We start from the raw sequence: 22048 nt of genomic DNA, 5'->3' as shown, positions 1-22048 counted from the left end.
CAGACATGGACATCCTCAGCAAACCTGCAATCTAATTTACCCGAAGGAGTCAGACAACCACAGGGTCTCCCATTCATGCTTCAGACAGACTGGGGAGCAGGGGCCTCGCCCTGGAAGGACCTGGAAGACCTTCCTTGGGACACTGCAACATTAAGTTTAGACTCTGGAGTCACACTATCCCCAAACAAATGGAGGGTGAGCAGAACCTGCAGAGGACACACTGTACTCTCACAGGGCAGCCTTACCGACACGTTAGCACAAAGCTCCACAGAGTGTTCGAGTCTGGTTCACTTCTCTTTAAATATTCTCCCTCTTTGTTCACCTCTCCCTAAACCAGGTACATGCCCAGATAGGTTCAATCTCGTTTTCCCAAAAGAACAACCAGATGTTCACTGTGGCTGAGTCTCACACTGGATGGTAGCAGCTGTACCCCCTTTCCAAGCAGCTTTCACCTCTAAACCAGAGAATGGCCACTGACCAAAGTAGGAAGGTGAATGGCAGGCAGACCAGTCAGGCTCTCAGGACTGAGTTTAAGGGGCATGTCACATCCATGGGATGCTAAGTCAGAGGGGCCACCTTTGTGTGCACTGAAGGTAGCAAGAGGAGGACCTCGGGGCTGCCAGCAACGGCCACCTGCATTCAGCTAGAGTTCAGAATACTTCACTTCCTTTAGACAATTTCAATAGCTGGTTGTTTGTGTGTATAGATGCATCCTTGCCCTAGTGTGGAGCTCAGAGAACAATTTTTGAGAGTTGTTTCTCTTCTTTCACCATATGGGTCCCTGGAATCAAACTCATGTTGTCCGTCATGTGGCAGGTGCTTTTATCCACCGAGTCACCTCCCCAGCTTGGGTTTTGCACTTTTTACACAAATACTGTATTGGTCACATTTACCCTCCCCACAAAGTTAAGAAAACAAAACCCGCCGCCCTGCTGGCTTGTGAATACAGATGTCTTCAAAAGCAGGAGCTGGGATGGGCAGAAGAACTTCCCAGCAGTGAGTCCCAGGGCACGACCCCGCTCTGAACAGACTGGGATGCTGACTTCTCAATATGGCCCCTGAAGTACAAACTTGGCTTTTCATCTGGGGACTTCCTCCCAAATATTACCAGGTAGTCAACTACCTGGCCAGTTCAGGGATCAGGGAGGCATTTCCTGGAAAAGCCCCTTCCAGGATCAGCTGGTGCTGGCCTGATTAGCAGGGGGCAGCTGCATTACCATGCTAATCCATGTCCCCCTGCGCCTCTTCCTTGATATGGATATGTGCCTGTGCTTAGCTGTTCCTCTTGATGAGCACAAGCTTCCCCGTGTCAAAAGCCCTGATAGTCTCTCCAAAGAATAATTTTCCTTGTACTTACCTCCCTAAAGTGTAAGAGTTGATTTGAAAAGATACTTACCTCCACCATATGCTATTTTTCTTTAAACAATTTGCATTTCAAAGTGAATGTGGCATTTATATCTGAATGAGCATCAGTATGTTGCCTGAACTGATCTCAAATGAGTGTGAAAAAGATGCTGCTTTTCTATTGAACGAGGATGTTTTCATCCCCCAAATGACATCAAAGGCAGATTCCCTCTTTTAAGCTATAGGCTTAGTACATTAAAAGTAGCCTGCTCTGATTAAAAAAAGCACATCCTCGGAGACGATAGCATTCAGGTCCACATGCATCAACAACCATCCCTTTAAAACAGTTTCATTGCCTATTCTGTTTCCTGTCTAGCTTCACAAACAGGTTGCAACTTTACCAAAGAGTTTAACTAAGGTGTGTGTGTGTGTGTGTGTGTGTGAGAGAGAGAGAGAGAGAGAGAGAGAGAGAGAGAGAGAGAGAGAGAGAGAGAGAGAGAGAGAGAGAGGAGACACCCAAAATCCTTGGCTTTGGCTTACTGATTAAAGAAGAATGAAATAACTAATTGCTTCAGTTACTGAACTTCCATGCCTGCTGGGTGAGAAGGAGAAACTGGAAAAATCACCGAGCTCCTGTGAACTCCAAGCCGGCATAAGCTAACAGTAGACGTTTCACTTTAAAGATAAAGCCCAACTGTAACCCTAGGATATAATGGAACAGAGCCCACTTCTCTACTGGGGCCTTCACTCAAGCAGCAGTCAGAACACATCTGAGGCCCAGGCTCCTAGAGCTGACACGGGGCTCCTAGGAAAATGGGGTCCCCGAAGTCACTGCTGGACAGCAGAGGCTATTCCAACGGTCATGGCACTTCAAGCTAGGCCTTCTCCATCTGCTCTGTCCTCTAATTACAAGCCGAAAAGAATATAATTTACGACGCTCCCATAAAAAGTGAAACCCAGATGATGTAAGTGCGTGTGAGAGAGGCTGCTTGCTCTAGTGTTTGCATCAGAAAGCTGCCCTCCTTCAGCAATCAGAATGTCTGAGAGAGCTTTCTCCCCATGAGATGACCAGCATCCCCCCCCCCCCCTTTTTTCCTTTTTTAGGTTCCAGAGCCCTGGCCCTGCACATTATGGCTCCTGTTTTATAGACAGGTGCACTTTACCATGCTCATTACTGAGACACGAAGCTGGGATTATTCACTGAAGGGTACATCTTTCTGTTACTACACTTTTCCTCTTGTGTTTCTCAGAGAAAGAAAAGACAGTGAAATATATCTGATTAACTAAATTTTTAGGACAACCAAAAGTCAAAAGCCTAGAATCAGAGAAGTTGAGATGTTCCCTAAGATGTGCAAATAACTATTCCTAGTCTGATTTCTCTTAGTTATGGTGCCAAAGGAAAAGAATGAAAGCCTATTTTATTGCATAAATTCCTTAAAAGCAATTTTGCCAAATAAATACTGCGGGTTAAGTTCATCAGTATTACGGCAAATAGGTCAGCATTTTATTGGATACATGTAGATGTTTTCCTTAGCGATGGCAATAGAAAAGTTATGTTATACATCCTTTAAAAAAATCCTATGGTGTGCATGTGTGTGGGCACACGTGTGAAGGTTAGAAGACAAAGGTCCCAGTAACTGAACTTGGGCCGTCGGGATTGGGAGTAAGCACCACAGACTGCAGAGCCCTCTTCTTGCTGGCTATGTGACACATCTCTGACAGGACTGTTTCCCGACACTGTCACATAACCATTGTCTTGTTTCAAGATCTAAAACTTCAGCTTGTTGACTCAATGTAGGCGACTGGCATTTCCTACTTTCGGGTAGTCTGAGCTGCTTCCTCAGTTTACCATGGCCAGACACAACATGATGAAAGACAACTTGCAGTTTTGGGATTTCCTAAGATAACTCCTCAGAGGGGTCAGGACTGCAGTGAGTGGCATAGATCTTTCTGATCCATATTTCAGATAATTTTTTTAAATAACCAATGCCCCAAAGAGAACTGGCCAAGATTAGAACAATGCAGACCACATTTTACAAAACAGGTAGAAATGAATGTGTTAAGGCCAGGGATAAACAAGGAAATGATCAAATTATGAAGGGTACCTTGTGGCCAGTCGGGCCTCTGACCACCTTAGGAGTTGCCAATCTCATCTACAGTGGGTTCTATGCTCTTCTATAGTTTTTTTTTTTTTTTTTTTTTTTTTTACACTTAGTTTTTAGTAGAAGTTTAAAAGCAGCTAATTCTTGAAGACGTAGAGGATCTGTGTGTGCTCCTTGTTGGTCTGATGGCATTCTCCAACTCACAGGAGGCACCTATGCTGGCTCTGGGGCCAAGAGAGAGGGAACATGTGTGTAGGACACAGGGAGCAGTGGGGATTGCTTGCTGGCAGTGGGTGAACGAGAGAACAGCCAAGATGCTAGGACTTTATCCCTAGCAACTAGTCTTCCTCAGGATGGGTCTATCAGAGCATCAGCATAGCTCAAGACACGGAGCCGAGTGTCTCAGAAGCTAAGTTTCATTCTAAGTGATTTGATTTAGAAACAAACGTGTATTCCCAAGGCAAAGCCTTCTCTCTGGGCACCAAGCACTCAAAGTTCAACCTTACAAACCCTTCTCTACTTTGCCAGTTTTCATTTTCTTCCGGGCACTTGCTGGGAAAATCCTGAGGGTGTTTAAGGAAACCCACTTGAGGTGCATGCAACATGAACAGACGTACACGCAGGTATGGAATCATTACACAAAAAGGTATTAAAACCTGGGCTTTTTGTATAAACCAATAGCATACAGCCATAGTCAGAAAAGTAGCTTTACAAAACTTCCCAGGGTATTCATCATACATGGTCCTTCTTATTTGGCTCAACTTCCAAAGAATCACATGTTCACTCTCAGGTGCCATGCCCAAGTGTTCTTGAATATATTTGTGTGTGTGGGGGGGGAGGGGTATGTGTGTATTTTGCTCTCATGTATGCCCGCCAAATGCATGTAGTACCTGCAGCAGCCAGAAGAGGGCATCAAAATCCTTAGAACTGGAGTTACAGATGATTGTGTGTTGTCATGCAGGGGTGCTGAAGACCCAAAACTGGGTCCTCTGCACGAGCAGTAAAGTGTTCTTAACTCCTGTGCCATCTCTCCAGAGCCCTTTAGAGCATTTTTCCCTTTATGTGATCAGTGCAACAGGTGTCTTTTGCACAAAATGTACTTTGAGTTTACAGTACTTTTTTGAGGGGATTTGGCTATTGTCCCTCCAAGGGAGAAGGCCATGGTGGCTCAGAGGCTTTATCATCCCCCACCCCCAGTTCTTGTAGCTCACGTGTTATACCTAATGACAACACAGGCAGTACAGAGCAGCTAGGAACACTCGGGGTTAGTGTTAGCACAGGAATTAAGGTTTTGGTGGCTTCCTCCCATGTTCTAGGTGATTTCAGAAAGATAAAACTATATGCATGATGGGTCAATAGAGAAGCAACCAGGAGTGTGGGAGATGGCAAACTATCAGATAACTGAGTGACTGTCCTGTGCCAGTGTGGGGAGGTAGGCAGACTGAAGGCACACCTCCCTCTGAGCTTCTCTCCAGCCACTGCTGAGGTCTGCACATTGGCTTTTCCTTCTAGAAGGTTGATGGGGCCGCAAGTGGGATCATGGCTTCTGCCTGCCCCAGGCCAGTCTCACTGGTGTGTCTTATGGTTTCATCAGAGAGAACCCATGTTTTAGTGGTGAAAAGTTTCCAGAGCTGTTTTTATTTACTTTCAGGCTCACAGGTTACTATAGAAACAAGTAGCTCAGGGTCACAACGTCCCTTGTACACCCTCCATGGGAAGTCCCATAGAATCTGGTCCTTTGTCAGAACTTACACAAAATAAGACTTTACTGTTAGTTCAAGTTTCCAAAAAGGATCTCCTTAAATTGGAAGCGTATTCTCATTTCTTCCTGAATTACACCCCACGCGTACAGCAGAAGGTGTGTCACTCAGAAACTAGAAATGTTCCCTTCTCCATATTTATACTCATATCATGAAAAAAAGAACCTTCACCAAACAATTGTTTTTGCCCAATTTTAATAATGGAATGCCCATTACAACTTATTCTAATAAATTTGGCTTCCAGGAGCCAGGTATCACATTCTATTTAAAAAAAAAAAAAAAAAGAAAAAAAAAAAAAAAAAAAAAAAGAAGGAAAGTAATTCCTAACCACTAGCTTTGGGTGACACGTGTTCTTTCATGCCCCTGAAGGGTATTTAGCAGAAGTGCCCGTTTCCTAGCAGAGGGTGGAATGTTAGGGGGCCTAGTGCCGTTCTACAGACAGGCAGGGACCAGGGACCTGTGCTGCCCACCCATACTCTGGAGTTATTAAAATGTTTTCTAGACCATTTGAAACTAAACAAAGAAAAACTTTGTCTCTCTGACACAACAACGGATCTCATTTGGACGCTGTGTTATTATTTTTTTTCTTTAATAGCTATTACCACTGTAACAGCAGCTTAGCGACTCAGTCTGCAGCGTGAGCAGTTTTGATAAACAGCCTCTGCGGGCCACACAACGGGGATAATGTATCCTTAAGTACCGCCAATGAGCTGCCATTCTGCACAGCCAATTACTTCTGTGCGTCTGTCACTCAAAGGAAAAATGACTGAGCCCATTAGATCAAACCTTTGTCACTGTTCCTAATGCACTCTTAGGCCTCATTAATCTCCGGGAGCAGCAACAGAGCCGCCGGTGCCTCGCCGCCTCCCCCGAACAGGCCCACGTGAAGCCTCTCATGTCTCCCCCAAGTGCGCGCGTTAATCAAGCTCTCCTTATTGCCCCGGTCCCTGTCACGGCGGAGAGCGCTCCCTCTTAAATGCTCTCATTATGACCCATCCTTAGAGCCGGCTAAGTGGAAAAAAAGAGAGAGGGAGCAAGGGAGGAAGAGGACGGGAGAGAAAGAGAAGAGAGCAAGTCCAATCCCATTAATATTCATGACAATAATTAGTATTCTAGGTCACTGAATATTCATGCTATTAGTTTGGGTTTTTTTATGGGTTAGCTGGATGTCCTGATTGCTGAAGTGTGGAGAAAACAGCATGGCCGAGACCGTCGATGTCAACGGCAGTTCAATACTCCAAACACATTCCCATCCACCCTCCCCCACCCGCCACACTGGCGCATCAGCTCAGCCCTCCTGCGGGCTGGCCTGCCTCCAACTGCTGGGGACCTCAAGTGGGGGAGGCGGAGGAAAAGGGGTAAGAGTTCCTCTTACAGGGGTCGAGGTGCCAACCTGGATAGAATAAAAAACAAAACAAAACAACAACAACAAAAAAACCCCATAACTGCAGAAACCCGACCCAAAGTCACATGCTACAAGGACAGGAAGATAAGCTGGGGTCCCAGAACAAAGATATCACAGCCTGGAGTCATCCACAAATTGATAACAAGGTAGGAAAAGGGGAGAGGCCTCCACAGAGATCACAAATGTCCATGTAAGTAAGGTATTTAGTGGGGGACGGGGTCTAGATGTGCTTGCTATCTGTCTACTAGCAGGCATTTGAAAGGCCAACTAAAAAAAAACCGTCACTTGTCCACTCCTCCCCCACCCTAACTTGTCAGGAACCAATAATAAGGCCTTGGAAGTCTGAGGCCAAGAGCACAGAGGTTAGAGTCAGGGAAGCAGAGGTATAGAGACTGGTCTGCACTGGAGAGCGGGGGATGAGGCTCAGTGTTATATTTCTGATTCCACAGTGGCTACTCTTAGCCATAAGCTTCTCTATTTTGTATAGAAACATCAGATAACCCCAGGGCTGATACCGTTTTATCTAGGTCACATGTGTGTAGCTAGATTTGCCAAACCATGTTGGCTAAAACTCAGTAAAGAAAACATGTAAGGGTATTTCAACTCTTTCTTTGGAAGGATTTGAGGAATTAAATTTGGGGAGATTCTCAAAATGCAGCTGATAAATCCCAGTTACCATGGCAACTCGGGGTCCCTCCCATATGCTCCCTGCTAAAGGACCAGAAATGAAGCATCCTCCACTGGGCATCTTAAGGGAGCCAACCTCAGAAGAGGGAAAGATGTGCCATGGAAGGAATTTCAGCCAAATATAAATAATTTTTTTCTAGATGTTTCAATTTTACCATTTATTTTTGGTGGAGTAGACCATTACTTTCTTTTTAAAAAACAAATTCAGACAGAAATATTTTGTATCTCCAACTAATGACATCAGTAGCCAAGCAGTAACTTTTAAAAAATCATTATTTCTGTTCTTATTGGCTGGCAACAGTAAGTTCCGAGGTCAGTCAGGGTTATTCTGGGAAGGGTCTGTTCAGTCTGTCACCAGCATCTTGCATGGGCACTGTTGTTACGCGCCTACAACCCAGGGTTCTCTCAGGTCAGGAGTGCTCTCCTATACGAGCATCTTTTATGTTTTCTGTTTGTTTTGCAAAGTTTTCTCTTCCATCCAACTTAAGAGTTTGACTTTCAGACTGCCCTGCTCAATGGCAGTAATTTTCTTCTGTAGTATCTTTACCAAAATTGTCTTTATTCATGCTTACTTCTACTTTATGAATTTTTACAAACTTACAAAAGCATGTTTACACATCATATATTTATGCACATATAAAGTCTATATATATTTATATATTTATTTATTGTGTGTGGAGGCTGAGAACAGCTGGGGGTAGCACTCAGGGCAACAGCCTGGCAGAACTCGCTTACCTGCTGAGCCACCACACCAGCTCCATGTATTTCCTTAGCTGAGATTCTTGTATTCCAGCCTGTCCTCAAGGTTGCTGTGTAATCAAGGATGACCCAGGAGGTATGTGTGTCCCACCAAAATCACCTAGTGTGGTGTTGGGGACCAGACTCTGTGCACTGTATGTTAGGTAAGCACATTACCAGCTGAACCACAAGCCCAGAAATATATGAGGAGCAGGAGGAAAATGTCCAGGCTTGAGGAACACATGACACATGAGGTACATGAGGTATATGGGTTCCCTAGGAAGCTGCCATGACAACGGGCTTTCCCCATCTCTTTCCCAAGGCCATGGGAAAACTGGATGGACATCAAGATTAGAATAGTTCCAGTATTTCAACATTCCCATAGGAAAAAAAAAATCTCCAAATTTAAACAAAGTAATGAAATGTATAAAAGTAAACAATAACAATGTATCCCAAATCCGTGAAGAGACACAACTCTAGCTGGGTGTAATGGTGCACACCTTTAATACCAGCACTGGGAGGCAGAGGGGAGAGGATTCTGTGTTTGATGCCAGTCTGGTCTATATAGTAAGCAAGCTCCAGCACAGCCAGGACTACACAGGGAGACCCTGTCTCAACAAAACAAATCAAAATGAAGCAAAACAAAACCATCCAGACAAAAATAACAAGAAAAAGAGCCAGAGCAACAGAACCACAACCGTCAGCAGCAGATGAGCTGGGCCTTATCTGTCCCTCAATACCCACTGATATTTGCAATGACCTTAGCAGAGCACTTGGTGCAGAGGTGGTAGGTTCCTGGAACTGTTCCTCTCACCCCATCTTCAGAGCAATGATCAAGGCTAGGCACATAACAATTAACCATGAAATTCAAAAGACACAGGAAGACAATTTGTGTCTAACTCAAACTGAATGGGAGAAATTAGGTCAGAACAGAGTCAGGCAGGCACTGTGGTATCAAGTGGAGTATTCTGTTCATGAGATGTGTTCAGTAGCTGATCCCAACTAACATGAATTAGATAAAATCTAGAGGCGTTTGTGTATGGAACCACCGAGATCATGTAAGAGATTTCCTTGGAAAAAGATCAGCACGGTGACTTGAAGATTTTGAAGACAGAATGGATTAACAAACTCTCTAGGATCTGAATGAAGAAAACCACTACGCAAAATCAACTTGAACCCAGAAAGAGCAACAAGCCCCCTCCCCAAGCCCCAGCATCGCTGTAATTAAACCCAATTCGAGGGACTGGATTCTACACTGGTTTCTATTGTGTGGCGACACATGCCTGTAATTCCAGTACTTGAGAGGTGGAGGCAGGACAATTAGCAATTCAACATCATGCTGGGATGTGCACTGAACTCCAAGCTAGTCTAGGATACAGGAGACCCTGTCTCAAAAGAAAAGATGTCAACCACCATGAGATGGTTAGGTAGTGTATTTGTTTTTCAATCTCCACCATGAGATGATTTGGTCATGTGTTTGTTTTCCAGTTGTTCTGAGGGTCCCAACAGCTTGGGAGACTTGGAGGTCAAGGCGGGGGTGTTGAGGCATTCACTGTCATACTGAATTAAGTCTGATGGAACACACGGTGGTAGAAATGTAACATCAGACATCCCGCAGAGTACAGTGGATGGAACAGAACCTCGAGAAAGTGCATTTCATTATGATTTAGTTGTACACAGAAGATGCCATATTAATGAAGATCATTCAACAGAAAGGACAGGTGGCTGTTTGAAATGACAATTTGCTTATTATTTTCTATCTATCAGATATAATGGATCCAAATAAATCGAAGGTGAATTAGAAGTTAATGATATTTTTTAAAAGGGTTTAATAAAAGAATAATAGAACTTGGAAATAAATGTCTATCAACTGCACAAAGACTTCAGACCACTAAAGGATTTTTGAAGTTAAATGCAGAACCATACATATGTAAGTCACAATTGGGAGACATAGGAAAAAAAGAAGAAAACCCTTTATGTGTAAATAAAACTGCAAAAAGTAAAATATATTTAATTTTTTTTGCGTATTATAAAATACCAATATCCTTAATATATAAAAAGCTTTCCCATATCAACAAGAAAAATAACCTATTAAAACACATACAAAGGAGACACATAAAATAACTATAAAACATATACATGGGCAATAAGCCTAATAATCACTCATATTCACAACTGATGGAAGAAACTGAACTTTACACCCAGCATGGGGAGTCTTTACACAGTTGATTTTGAAAATGGCAGTTAAAAGCAGTACCAGGTGGGTACTTTATAGAAAATATTTTAGAGGTTATTTTGGAAATATACACCAAGAACCTGACGTGGAGCTCACTGGCTGGGCCATACAATCCAAGGCTACTGGTTGCCCAGAAAAACTGCTGAGTGCTGAGGCTTCGCATGTGCACACTCCAGGCCAGTCAGACGGAATGAAGAAAGCAAGTAACAACGGAGCCGCCATGGGAAGCAAGCACCCCACCTACGCAACCCCAGACACGAAGACAACAGAACTCAAGAGTAAAGAGTATCCTCAACTATCATGTTCAGTAATTTCACAAATAGTTCAAAGTTCATCACATTACCTTTCCACACTGCCATTCCCACACCGGAGGGGTTCATAAATAACAATTTCAAACCCAGGGAACTCCCAACATGCAGAGTAGAATTTAGAGTCTAAGAATGCAAAACCTAGCCAGTGCCTTGATTTCTTAATTGAAAAGTACCACGTCGTTTTAGATTAATGTCCAGATATAAGAAGTCAATTTGAATCAAAGTTTCACAACGTTTTGGTGGAGTAGCAGTCTCTTACAATACCAGACCCATATTTCAGCCTTATACCCAAGGACTAGACAGGCAAATACCCAGGGATATAGTCTGTGTCTCACTGAGTCTTACTAGAAGCAATGGCACCATCCTTATACCTGCTGTGGAAGCCCAAGCCATACTGCCCAAGTATGAATGGGACCCTGAGGCACTGTGACGAATATCACACCCTTGCTTTCCTGTCCCAACTCACATCTGCAGAGCTAAGAAAACCAACCAGGTGGCCTTGAAGATTACCGAGGGGAGGGTTGGAAAGATCTTGTCCTAACCCTAAGGGGCGCAGCTATGCAGAAGGGTCTTACTCTTGCCTCCACCCAACAGCAAGGCTTCTCTTGTGAAGGAAAATGGAGTGAGGACACAGAGCCCCCATTCTTAGAGAGCCTGGTGTATGGTTTGGTGTGTGTGCTACTTGGAACTAGCGTCATGTAGTATAACATCCAAGAAGTCAAGTCTTAGGGTTAAAGGGTCTAAAAACCTTAACTTTATTCACTGTTTCCTACCACACACCATTACTCTTTCCTTACATGGGTTTCCCAGGTTCTGCAGCCCCTACGCAGAGCAATTCCTCCTCATTAAGTCCTGCCCTTCTCTTCTGTCTTAGAGATCTTGGTCCTCCCACACCTGCTGCCCTGGACTTCCTGTCTTTCTTGTCTTTATCCCTAACCAGAGAGTGTGTCTCTGGTAAGTGCTAGGCCTATGGTCTGTGTCCCTGGTTTTGGGAGCACAGGGAATACTACAAAATTAGCTAATAATGTATACAGAGTACCAGTCATAATGGACAAACACCTGTTACTTTTGTCAATTTAAAAAAACTTTCCAAGTGTCACAGTCCCTTAAAACAATGTATCTAGCAGGTGTTCTAAATCCTTCCAGGAAACTCCCACATAAAGGACTGTCAAAAAGGGTATAAGCAAATGCTGCCTGCCACCTTTGAGCAGTGAACAGATGCAGTGAAGAGTTGGCCGGCAAAAGACTCTGAAGTCATAGTGCACAGAAGAGAACTGGCCATTTGTAACTATTTCATGAATAAATGAAGGGTGATGTTAGGTAATGGAGAACAGAGCCTAATGTTCTTCTTCCTGGGGTACCATCCTCCTCCCTTCCCACCCGATGTCATCATTTTGAGAATGAGAAGAACAGGTTAGAGAGGGCTGCAGAGAACAACCTCACCTTTCTGGAAAAAACTGGTCCTCTCTTTAGGAGATGCCATTTTTTTAGTTTGATTATTAACTGCCCCCAAAGGTATCATCTCTGCCCCTCTTGTGGTCCTCCTGTCTTTGTTAACACAGGTAGGTAGCCAGGCAGAACTGGGCATTGACTTGCCCAGCACCAAGAGATACCAAGAGGCACTGTCTGGGAGCCACAGTGGGACTCTTCGTGGCACCCCACTTTTTACCAAGCAGTGCCATTCACTCCCGTGTAGTTCATCACACTGATTTTAAAAGCACCCGGTGCTTCAGAATCGAGAAGCCTGTTGTTCCAAGAAGCCAACACACATGCCAACATCGGCAGAAAAAACCCTGACAAGACTGAACTAAGTGGGAGAAGGAGCTTTTTGTTAGTAGGAACAAGGAACCTTCCTAAAGACATTCCACATGCTGAGAGAAGACTCCAGCTCTTTACCTGGCTTCTCAAGAAGCAATCACAGGAAGGCCAAAATGGCTGCCAATCACTTACGAACATGACTCGGTAAAACAAGTAACGTTCCAGAGGCTGAGGAGTTCTCAGAAAGCAAGACTTTCTCTAATCCGGAATGAAAAAAAAAAAAAACCCAAGTTCATTGAAAGAGAATAAGGAATAAAGCTGCTTAGCTGACAAGAGATGGAGGTGAAGACAGCAGTGGGCAGCTCAGCTCAGTGAAGGTCTGTGCGCGGTGCTCACAGCCTCCTCCGGTTTAAGTGTGGAGCTACCAGGCATTCTTCTCTTACAACAGATTCCTATACCTCAGAATGACCTCAACACCCAGCCTGGGAACGCTGCCTTGGACACTTACGTTTGTGCAGCTGTGGCTTGCCTGCCACCACAGAACAAAGGCTCAGAGGGACCACGGCGTCAAGCCTGCCCGGCGCTACACCATCTACCTGCAGCAGGAGCACTGAGGCAGGCCGTGAGCTTACCTGAATTTGGTGAGATGTGTAAACTGCTCACGTCCTTGGCCAGGCCGTTGGTTTTGGGACTGGAGATCGGTGCGCAGGCTGACGTGGCTCGGGGTGGCCTCTTCCCTGGCACCTTCACAGTGGTTCTCAAGAGGTCTATCTCTTTGCCGTGGACATTCTGCATGTAATCCTGTGTAAATGTCAAACACCCAAGAGAGATTAGAGCGAGGACAGGACCCGAGACCCTATCGATGTCACGAGCTGTAATTCTGTGGCTGCCACTTTCATCTGCAGAGTGTGGTGACAGTGTTCTTATTTAAACCCAGACGTCTACATGTTGACCTAACCTAGGGCTGGGAATGGGGAAGAGAAACAATGATCACATCTTACTTCTTTGAACTCTTGCTTCCTGGATGTAGTTTTGGAACCTGGGCTTATGCTGTGAATTCTGAGAAATAGTCCACAGGGATAGTGGGGAGATTCATGAGAACAGTGTCCAAAATTCAACGATGTAACTAAGCTGTGCTGGTGATATCAACTTGACATGAGTTCCACTTATTTGAAAGAAAACCTCAGCGAGAAGAGGCATACGTCCATGATATCTACCTGTAAAGCATTTTTTAAATTAGTAACTGAAGTGGAGGGCCCAGCCCATTGTGGGTGGGGCCGCCCCTGGGCTGGTGGTCCTGGGTTCTAGAAGAAAGCAGACCGAACAGGCCATGGGAAGCAAGCCAGTAAGCAGCCCCCGTGGCATCCACACCAGCTCCTGCCTCCAGGCTTCTGCTCTGCTTGAGTTCTTGTTCTGCTGTCCTTTAAAGACAGCAATGCTAAGCTACATAAAACTCCCCAACTTGCTTTTTGGTACGGTATTTTATCCCAGCAATAGAAACCCCAACTAAGACAGAAACTGGAGGGGAATGGAGGACACGAGGGACCAGCAGCAAGGTATTAATGCTAACAACAGTGCATTCACAGTAGGCACTGACAAGAAGGTACATGGTTTCCTATTAACATCAGAAGTAACACCTGCAAAGTCACGTCTTTTAATTGTGAGCTGAGTAAGGACAACACCAGTGGACACACCAGCCTGCATGGGAAACGGCACGGAGTCCTCAACCCTGCATACAGACCTAACTGCAGGTGATGGAGGAGAGCTGGCAGCAGGGGCCGTGACCTTTCCCAGGGAAGAGCACACCAACTGTTTGCTCTATGCCAATGGTCATCCCTGAAAAGATTCACAGAAGTTACATTATATGGACTTAGAAGATGTAGGGGATGTATATGCACATGCAGATACATGTGTGCCTGTGATGACAACTGAGGGAAAGAGAGGCCCCGACTCTGAAGGAGAGCAGGGAAGAGGAAAAAGAAGAGAGGAATGTTGTGATTAAAATACAATCTCAGGAATAAACAAACAAGAATGCTCATCCTTTGCTTCCCATCGGACATGCCCCATAGGCTCGTGTGTTTGAATACTCAAGTCTCTGGCTAAGGGTACTGTTTGGGAAGGTTGTGGGGGGCTTTAGGAAGTGAAGGTTTCCGGGAGGAAGTGAGTCACCAAAGACAGGCTTTAAGGCTGAATGGCCTCACTTCCTGTTTGCTCTGCTTCCGGAGAACAGATGCAGTGTGACCAGCCTCTGCCAGCCTTCCTGCTCTGATGCATCATCCCTCTGAACATAGGCTGGAGTAGCAATCCCACCCCTCCTTTCTATGCTTCTTTTTCAGGCAACTGGTCACACTTCCCCAAAGAAAGAAAACAAATCGAAACAAAAACCTAGAAACGAATCCACCAGACCCTTGGCTTCTGTGATTGCAGCCAAACAGCTAGAGACTATCAGAGGGTATCCTGGGCTAAGTCATGTAACCACCCATCATAGGATGGAGCAAACCCAACACCTGGGGACAGCATGTCAGGTGAAGAAGTTGTGTGAGCATCCTTGAAAGTGGCTGTCTGCCAAAACTCAGCCATGAGGCTTTAGCGCTCTCGGGAGGTCGTAAGACTTTAAGAGATGAGACTTAGGGGGTCAGTTAGGTCACTAGAGGTGCGCTCTTGAAAGGGACACTGGGAGGCAAGCCTGCCTTCATTCCATCTGTCCTTCTTTCCCTCCCAGACTCCTGCTGCTGTGTGGTGAGCAGGCATCCCCTGCCACCATGCGCTGCCATAGGCTAAACTCAACAGGGTGAAGTGACTGTGAGCTCAGGTCTCTGAAAGTACAAACCAAAAAAAATACTTTCTCCCACCAAAGTTGGTGACCTCAGGAGTATTTTGTCACAGTGACGAAAAGGTGACACACAATTCAGAACATGTTCCTGCCGACTCTCTAATGCTTTACTGTCACCACCGCCACCACCATCATCACCATCACCACCACTGTCTCAATGAGGCCTCTTGTCTACAGACATTTCACATACCCTGAATGTGCTAGCTCATCATATATTAGGAAAGGATTCATTCTGATTACTCTTAGATAAATAATGTTTCACGTACTTTAACAGTAAGCATTAAGTTAACTAGTAAGGAAGCAGAAAATAGGACTCTTAGTAGACCCAGAAATCTATGTTTGTCCTAAGACATTAAATCCAAGTTGGGGTACCTTTAGAAGAACTCATCATCTACTTACTTTTTCGCAAACTGGAAAAGTGAGCCAGGTGTTCCAAGCTCCTAGGTGTGCAGCTAACAGATAACCCACACAAGCAAAACGGGAGGCCAGAGCTTTAGTCCGCTGGAGACCAGCAGGACGATGCATACTGATGGAGTGCTGTGAGAGTCGTGGCAAGTCTGTCCTCACTCCCGGGAGGGAGCCAAGCAAATGGAACTGCAGAAGAATGTCCACGGCCCAGCAGACCAGGTACTAGAAAGACGACTATGATGGTTAGCCTTGACTGCCATCTTGGTTATGCTGAGAAGTGTGTAGAACAGAAATGAACTGAGCCTCTAGGGATGCTGTCAGGAAGTTCCCGAAGACTTAGCTGAGGGAGGAGGGCCTGCCATGATTGCGGTGGCACTATGGAAAAAGCCTTTACAGGATTTATTCTCTGCTTCCTAGTATTTTCCATGCCCCGCCCCCATGATGGTAGGAAGTGGATCAAAGATGAAAGACGTTATCTTCATCAAGTCTGACTGAAGGGTAGTAAGAACTCTGATGGGGGAAACTGGCACTGTAGAATGCAAGCGAAACTCTTTGTCTAATCAGGGAAGAAAGGGACCCCAGTCAGGGCAGGTCTTCAGAAAAAAGCAGGCTGCTTTCCTCATCTCTAATGCCTGCCATTAACACCCACCCACACATAAGCCCAAGTTTCCAAACAGAGTTATGCTTGCAAACAGCCAATTCCTTCTTGCACAGTTACTCCTCTAAAATACCAACTTGCTGTAACTTTCTCTTTTAATGCCGATTCTTGACAAATTAAAATACAATAACAGGAGTGTAATTGAGCATTTATTGCTTATGAGTTCCAAAATGAGGCTAATCAGAGAGTGAGTAAGCCCCAGCATGGGCTCTTTTAATAGGCATGTTTTAACATACAATAACCAGGATATTTTATTTAAAATTATTATAGAAATGTAGAGTCTGCTTTCTGGATCTGAACACGACTAGGGAAGACATTTATCTTGAGCCCAGCATGGGCTGGCCGATCTGTTTTTTTTTTTTTTTTTTTTTTTTGCCTGTGTTAGACACTGCAGTATCAGAACTGGCTGGAAGAAACTTGAGTATCAGAGGGCTATGAGCGTGGCTCCGTCGGTTAAACTGCTTGCCTGACGTCCACCACAACTGTCTATGATCTTGCTTCTGGGAAGGGGGAAGCAGGGGGATCCCTGGGTTGGCTACCCAGTCATGCTTGTGTTCCAGGTGGGAGAAAAAGGGAGATACTCGACTTCCACCTCTAGCCTCTGCAGGTTTGTGTGTCGGCACCTACACACTAAGTAACCAACCAACCAACCAGCCAGCTAGTCAGTCAGCCGCCCAGAAAGCCAGCCAACCAGCCAACTCACCAACCAGCCAACCAAGCAACCAGCCAACTAGCCAGCCGACCAACCAACAGAACAGAAACCAGAATATTCATCTGGAAACTCCTGTACATTCTGCCTTTCTCCTTCTCCCAAGAGAAAAAGTGCTCCGGAGCTTGATCCTTCCTGCTTCTGCAAGAACATGGCCTTTCATCTCTGCCTGGCTTGGTGCTTGAGGAATTAAAGCTGGGATCACTAAACAATGTGGTGTCTTCAGAAGCAGACAGGATGTGCACATCATGAGTGAGTGTGAGGCAGGGACCTCACTGGGTAAAATAAAGACAGCAAGCTTATTTTGATATGCAAATACCACTCAGCTACCCTTCTCCAAGTTAGCTGCAGAAAATGCTGATCGAAGATAAAAGAGGAGAAAAAACCTTTAACAAGGCATGAGGGTAATTCAAAGCCAAGTACTTTTAAACAGCACTTAACAAGTCCCTGGGGCCCACTCAAGAGCCAGGCCCCCCAGAGGTGCCATCTCCCGCCCCTCAACAGCTTGAAAAAGTAGTAATTGCAAACCTATTTGCATTTTTCTCCTCAACTTGTCCACGCTTATCATGTGGATTCTTTTTTCCAAGCTGGCACCAGAGCAAAGGGACCCGTTCCCGAACGCGCCAACAGCTCGGCAGCCATGCTCACTGTCCCCCTGCACCCAAGCCTGCACCTTTGCCTTCTCCTGTTTTTTACATTTTGCTCCTAATTACGTTGCATCTATTGCGGTACACTTAATTAGCTGCATTAATGTGATTTCTTTTCACATAGTCAAGCAATTAAGAGCTATGATTGAGTTTCATTCAATTAGCCTCAACAAACATGCTAATTGATGTCCCAGATGCAAATGAGGTGCAATGAGAGAGACCTGCTTGAAACTGAGAGCCACGTCAGAGACCCAGGGCTTTCAGGCTTGCTGACAGAAGCACAGTTTAACGGGGCTCTTGCCTTCTGTAGGGTGGCCTTAGGAGAAAGACAGGGGCTGTTAGTGCCTCTACGTTCCAGATCATTCCGGATATTGAGAATTCACTGTTCAGCCACTGTACGATGCAGACTCACACTTCACAGTTAGGCATCCCTGGGCTGGAAGGTGATCATCTGGGTAACATTTGGCTGCTGCAGACCGAGTGCTGCACAAGTCCCAGCAGCCGACAGTTACAAGGCTGTCAAGAAAATTTCCCCCAAGAACCTCAAAAGCAATCCCAGCCCTCCCCGAGCCTTCTGTGTGCGTGATAGCCTAGATGGTCTTCAGTAAAGGGGAAGTTCATCTTCGTCACCTCTGGGGCATTTGGCACTTGAGTTAAGCACAAAATACAGCAATCCATCAATAGTCCCTAAAAATATTCTTAGCAGATCGATTCTTGCTGCCTTGCGTCTGGAGGTTACTTTCAGATGTCTGTGAGGGATGGCTGGCTGATGCAGTCATGGGGTTAGCCAAAGCAGTTAACATGATCTTGAAGCCAAAGTGAAATGCACAAACTATGATCCGTACCCCCAAACTATATCTACCACAAACACAAGGCCTGGGGACACCACAGAAGCTCTACTTGCTGCTAGTCAAGAGAATCAACCAATGCCACTTTTTAAAAACAGACAATTAAAAAAAATTACAACGCTTAAAGACTAATGGCAGACAAAGTAAAGCTTTGCTGCAGTTAGATTCTTCCCAATATGCTCTGGCCTCTAAGTATACATTGTGTTGATATAGTTAACGCTTTGCTATAATATATAACACTTTGTTTCAGATAACTTTTACAGACATGGTGAAATTAGTTTTCTTTTTAAATTATATTTATTACCTTTATATTCTCTCTATCTTTCTCTCTGTCTGTCTCTGTCTCTATTCCCCCCCCCACACCCCTCTTCGCCCGCAGCAGAAACCTCTACCTGGTGAGCTCCTCCCTAGCTTTACTATACTTAAGGGCAGAGCCAACATAACCAAACCATCCTCCTTTCTATAGTTTAGCTTAACAACCTTTAAAGTTTAATCCTCCATGCCTGTCAAGAGATCCAAGAGTCAAGGGGTAGTTCTGAAGGGGTCTTGGAGGTAATTTGCTTTTTTAATTGTATGAATATTTGTTCTAATGTTGCAAGAGTGATAGGGCAGTTTACCTACAATGAAAAGCTACTTTTATTTTCTGAATTTCAATCAGCAAGGCCTCCCTTGGGGTCTGACCTTTACTGGGAACCTTTTGGAATTGCCAGCTAAACTAACCTTTTTAAAAAAAATTTAAGTGAAGCAATGATTTCACTTAACAGAAGGGCTGTCATACAAAGGCTACAGTTAGCTCTTAGGAAATTGAAGGTATTCTCTTGAAAAAATGAATAAAACCAGTTCTTTAAAGAAAATAGCTGACAGCATTAGGGACTAATGAAGGAGTCTGAGCTCCCTTGCAAGAAATGAAAAATTTAAACTCTTATTTCTCTCTCACCACGAGACTGCATCTTTCAAACTCTGCACATTTTCTGAAAAGACTGGTGCTGGTATTAAAGCAGTACCTGGATATTGTGGATGGTGGGGAAGCGCCACTGTTTGGAGATCTGCACACTTTACTTCAGAAGCATCACTGTACTGAAATGGTTGTGATATGATGCTGTGCACATGGGTGCGTATGACCAGGCATGTGTGGATAAAACATACAAAAAAGTCATTCACGATTCAGTGTCATGGGCTCCTTCCTAAGTTCTAGGATGCACACACTGTGCTTTGGTGTATCATCAAAGAGCAGTGCTCTGGACTAGCTGAAACGGTGCTGAACATACCTCTCTCTCTTCTGCTAACACCATGTGAGGAGGTAACTCATACCTTGAACAAGAACTGTCAGTTCTCTAAAAGGGTTGGGATAATGGAAAAGAGCATTGCTACTTCATGGCTTCCTTCTGGGAACCACTCCTCTTTATTTATCTATGGGAGGAGGCACACATGTGGCCAGCCAATACCTTCTGTAGTCTCTTCTTGCGTTTCTCCATGTGGCTTGCAGGAACTGAACTCAAGGTGTCAGGATTGGTAGCAAGCACCTTTACCTAATGAGCCATCTCACTGGTTCCTAAAGTATATTTTCATAAAACTATGATCTACCTGAACACAGAATGTGAGGGTGCTTATTTTAAATGAACTTGGAACATTTAAAACTTTTGTTTGAATGCTTGGCATAAAAAAAAAAGACCCATTTCTTATTTTCACTGTACTTTGAAAATGCCCAGATTCAAAAAGGAAGCTGTAGTCCATTAACTTGTTAAAAAAAAAAAAAAAAAAAAAAAAAAAAACTCACACAAAAGTGTATGGAAGAGAAGACATTGTTAGATACACTGCTATTCCCAAATTCCATTTAATATAGCTTTCAAAGGAAGCTAATCCATAAAGACAGGTATAGCAGCAGCCATTCACAGAGATCAAGCACATATGAGAGTCCCACACGTATGAATGATAAACAATAGCCTCATGCATAGTCACGGGCGGAGGAAAGGCGCGCACCTAAAAATACCTCGAAAACGCTCAAGGACTATGAAGAATCTTCTGGCCACATCCTTTCAGATAACGAAACTCAAAGACCACAATTTCTCCTCCTCTCCAAAGGGTCCCGGTCACAATAGCAAGGTAGGAGGCAGCTTCAAAGCCACAAAATTTCTATGAGGAATAATTTTGTTTCCCAAGACAGCGGACAGAATTCCAGCGCTCTGCTTTTACAAGGGCCTTCTTGAAGAGGGACACTTCTCAGTGCATATGCACCTGACCCTGGGCCATCTAGGGAAAAAGGCAGCCACCAAATACAAGTCTCACAGTGACTGAAGTCAGGTGTCAGCTAGGAGACTGTTTGCCCTGGTGAATGCCTCATTGGTCTGGGTAATTATGCCACTCCTGGTAGCTGGAAGAACCTGGCCAGGGTTCAGTGGCAGCACATTCTTCCTACAACAGTACAAGGGCAAGGGCAGGCTTACTCTCGCACTGCAGCAGGGTGAATCTCTCTGTTCCGCTCACTACTGCCACCACAATCCAACCATAATGGGCCAAATTCCAACATCAGCCCAAGGGATATGTTATTGTTATATAAATCTAAATAGCAGAAAATCCCACAGTGAATTATGAATATACCTTTGGCCCCTTGATTGTATCTGTCTTGATTGACTTACTCTACTGCAAGAAAGAGTCTTCTTATTTTAGGTTCAATTGAACATTACCCAGTTGTAACCCATGTGTGCTCAAACTTAGCTGGTGCCGGACAAATGCTTCTGCTACGTGAAAGACTGTCTGTCACTTGAGGAGCTGCAGGCATCTCTGAGGGCAGGGCACATTTTACCACGGCAAATGTGTGGGCCGAGCAGCGCTAGCAGAGAGTCATGGGTCATAGTACCATCTGCTCTACAGAGATGGTCGGCACAGTGGTGTCCTGCTAGCCGGGATGTCTTCTAGTCTACAGACTGTTATTGGATAAACTGGCTAGAAGAGACATACTGTAAGAAAGAACTGACTTAGGAACAGCAGGCTCTTACAGTGGAGGGGCATCATGCCTTTACCTCAGCTACATGACCTAAGGGGGCACTCAAAGGCCCCACTGGCGGCACCACAAATTTTAAATACTTCTAATTTATAAGAGTCCACAAAGGCCTGCTTAGAAGTCTCCTGTTGTCAGAGCTGTGAGCCACTTTCTCAGCTGCGCCCCTTTCCCTTCCTGCCCACAGGGGTAGCTGACAGCACCATGTCCAGATAGATCCAAATTGCATGAGGGCAGTGACTCATGATTTCCAGATCTTTGTTGGTATCAGGAACTGGCTTTTGCCTTCGAATCCAGCAGTGACGTCAACCCACAGGCGACAGGAGCTGGTGCATCTGTTGCCATGGCAATAGCCATACATTCCTAGCATCCATTTAGTTTAGCTCCCATCTTTACCTGTGAGCAGTTACGTCACAGTTTAAATAAAGAGCAGACCCTTCCTGACCTTCGCACCTTTTTCCTTTTTCCTCTTTTTCCCCTTTGTCTCCATCGCCTCCAATAAACCCCTCCCACGTGGAACTGAGGTCAGAAGACAACACATCTTCTCTAGATGAGAGGGCAGGCCTCTACCAAGTAGCCGAGTGACTGTTAGGGATCACCACCTCT

At 44.9% G+C, this 22048-nt stretch overlaps 1 protein-coding gene across 4 annotated transcripts in view; it reads right to left on the bottom strand.

Moving 5' to 3' along the window:
* Positions 1-22048, bottom strand: part of AGAP1 (ArfGAP with GTPase domain, ankyrin repeat and PH domain 1) — a 414013-nt gene that overhangs the window by 124781 nt on the left and 267184 nt on the right. For all 4 annotated transcript variants that reach the window (XM_080932933.1, XM_080932934.1, XM_080932935.1 and 1 more), the window contains exon 11: positions 12974-13142. In XM_080932933.1, the coding sequence (XP_080789059.1) occupies positions 12974-13142 (169 nt within the window). The remainder of the gene's footprint in view (positions 1-12973; positions 13143-22048) is intronic.

Source organism: Micromys minutus (assembly GCF_963924665.1).
Source record: "Micromys minutus genome assembly, chromosome: 19".
NCBI classification, from domain to species: domain Eukaryota; kingdom Metazoa; phylum Chordata; class Mammalia; order Rodentia; family Muridae; genus Micromys; species Micromys minutus.
The sequence above is the reverse complement of the archived record's forward strand: the minus strand, read 5'-3'. Positions and strand labels throughout refer to the sequence as shown.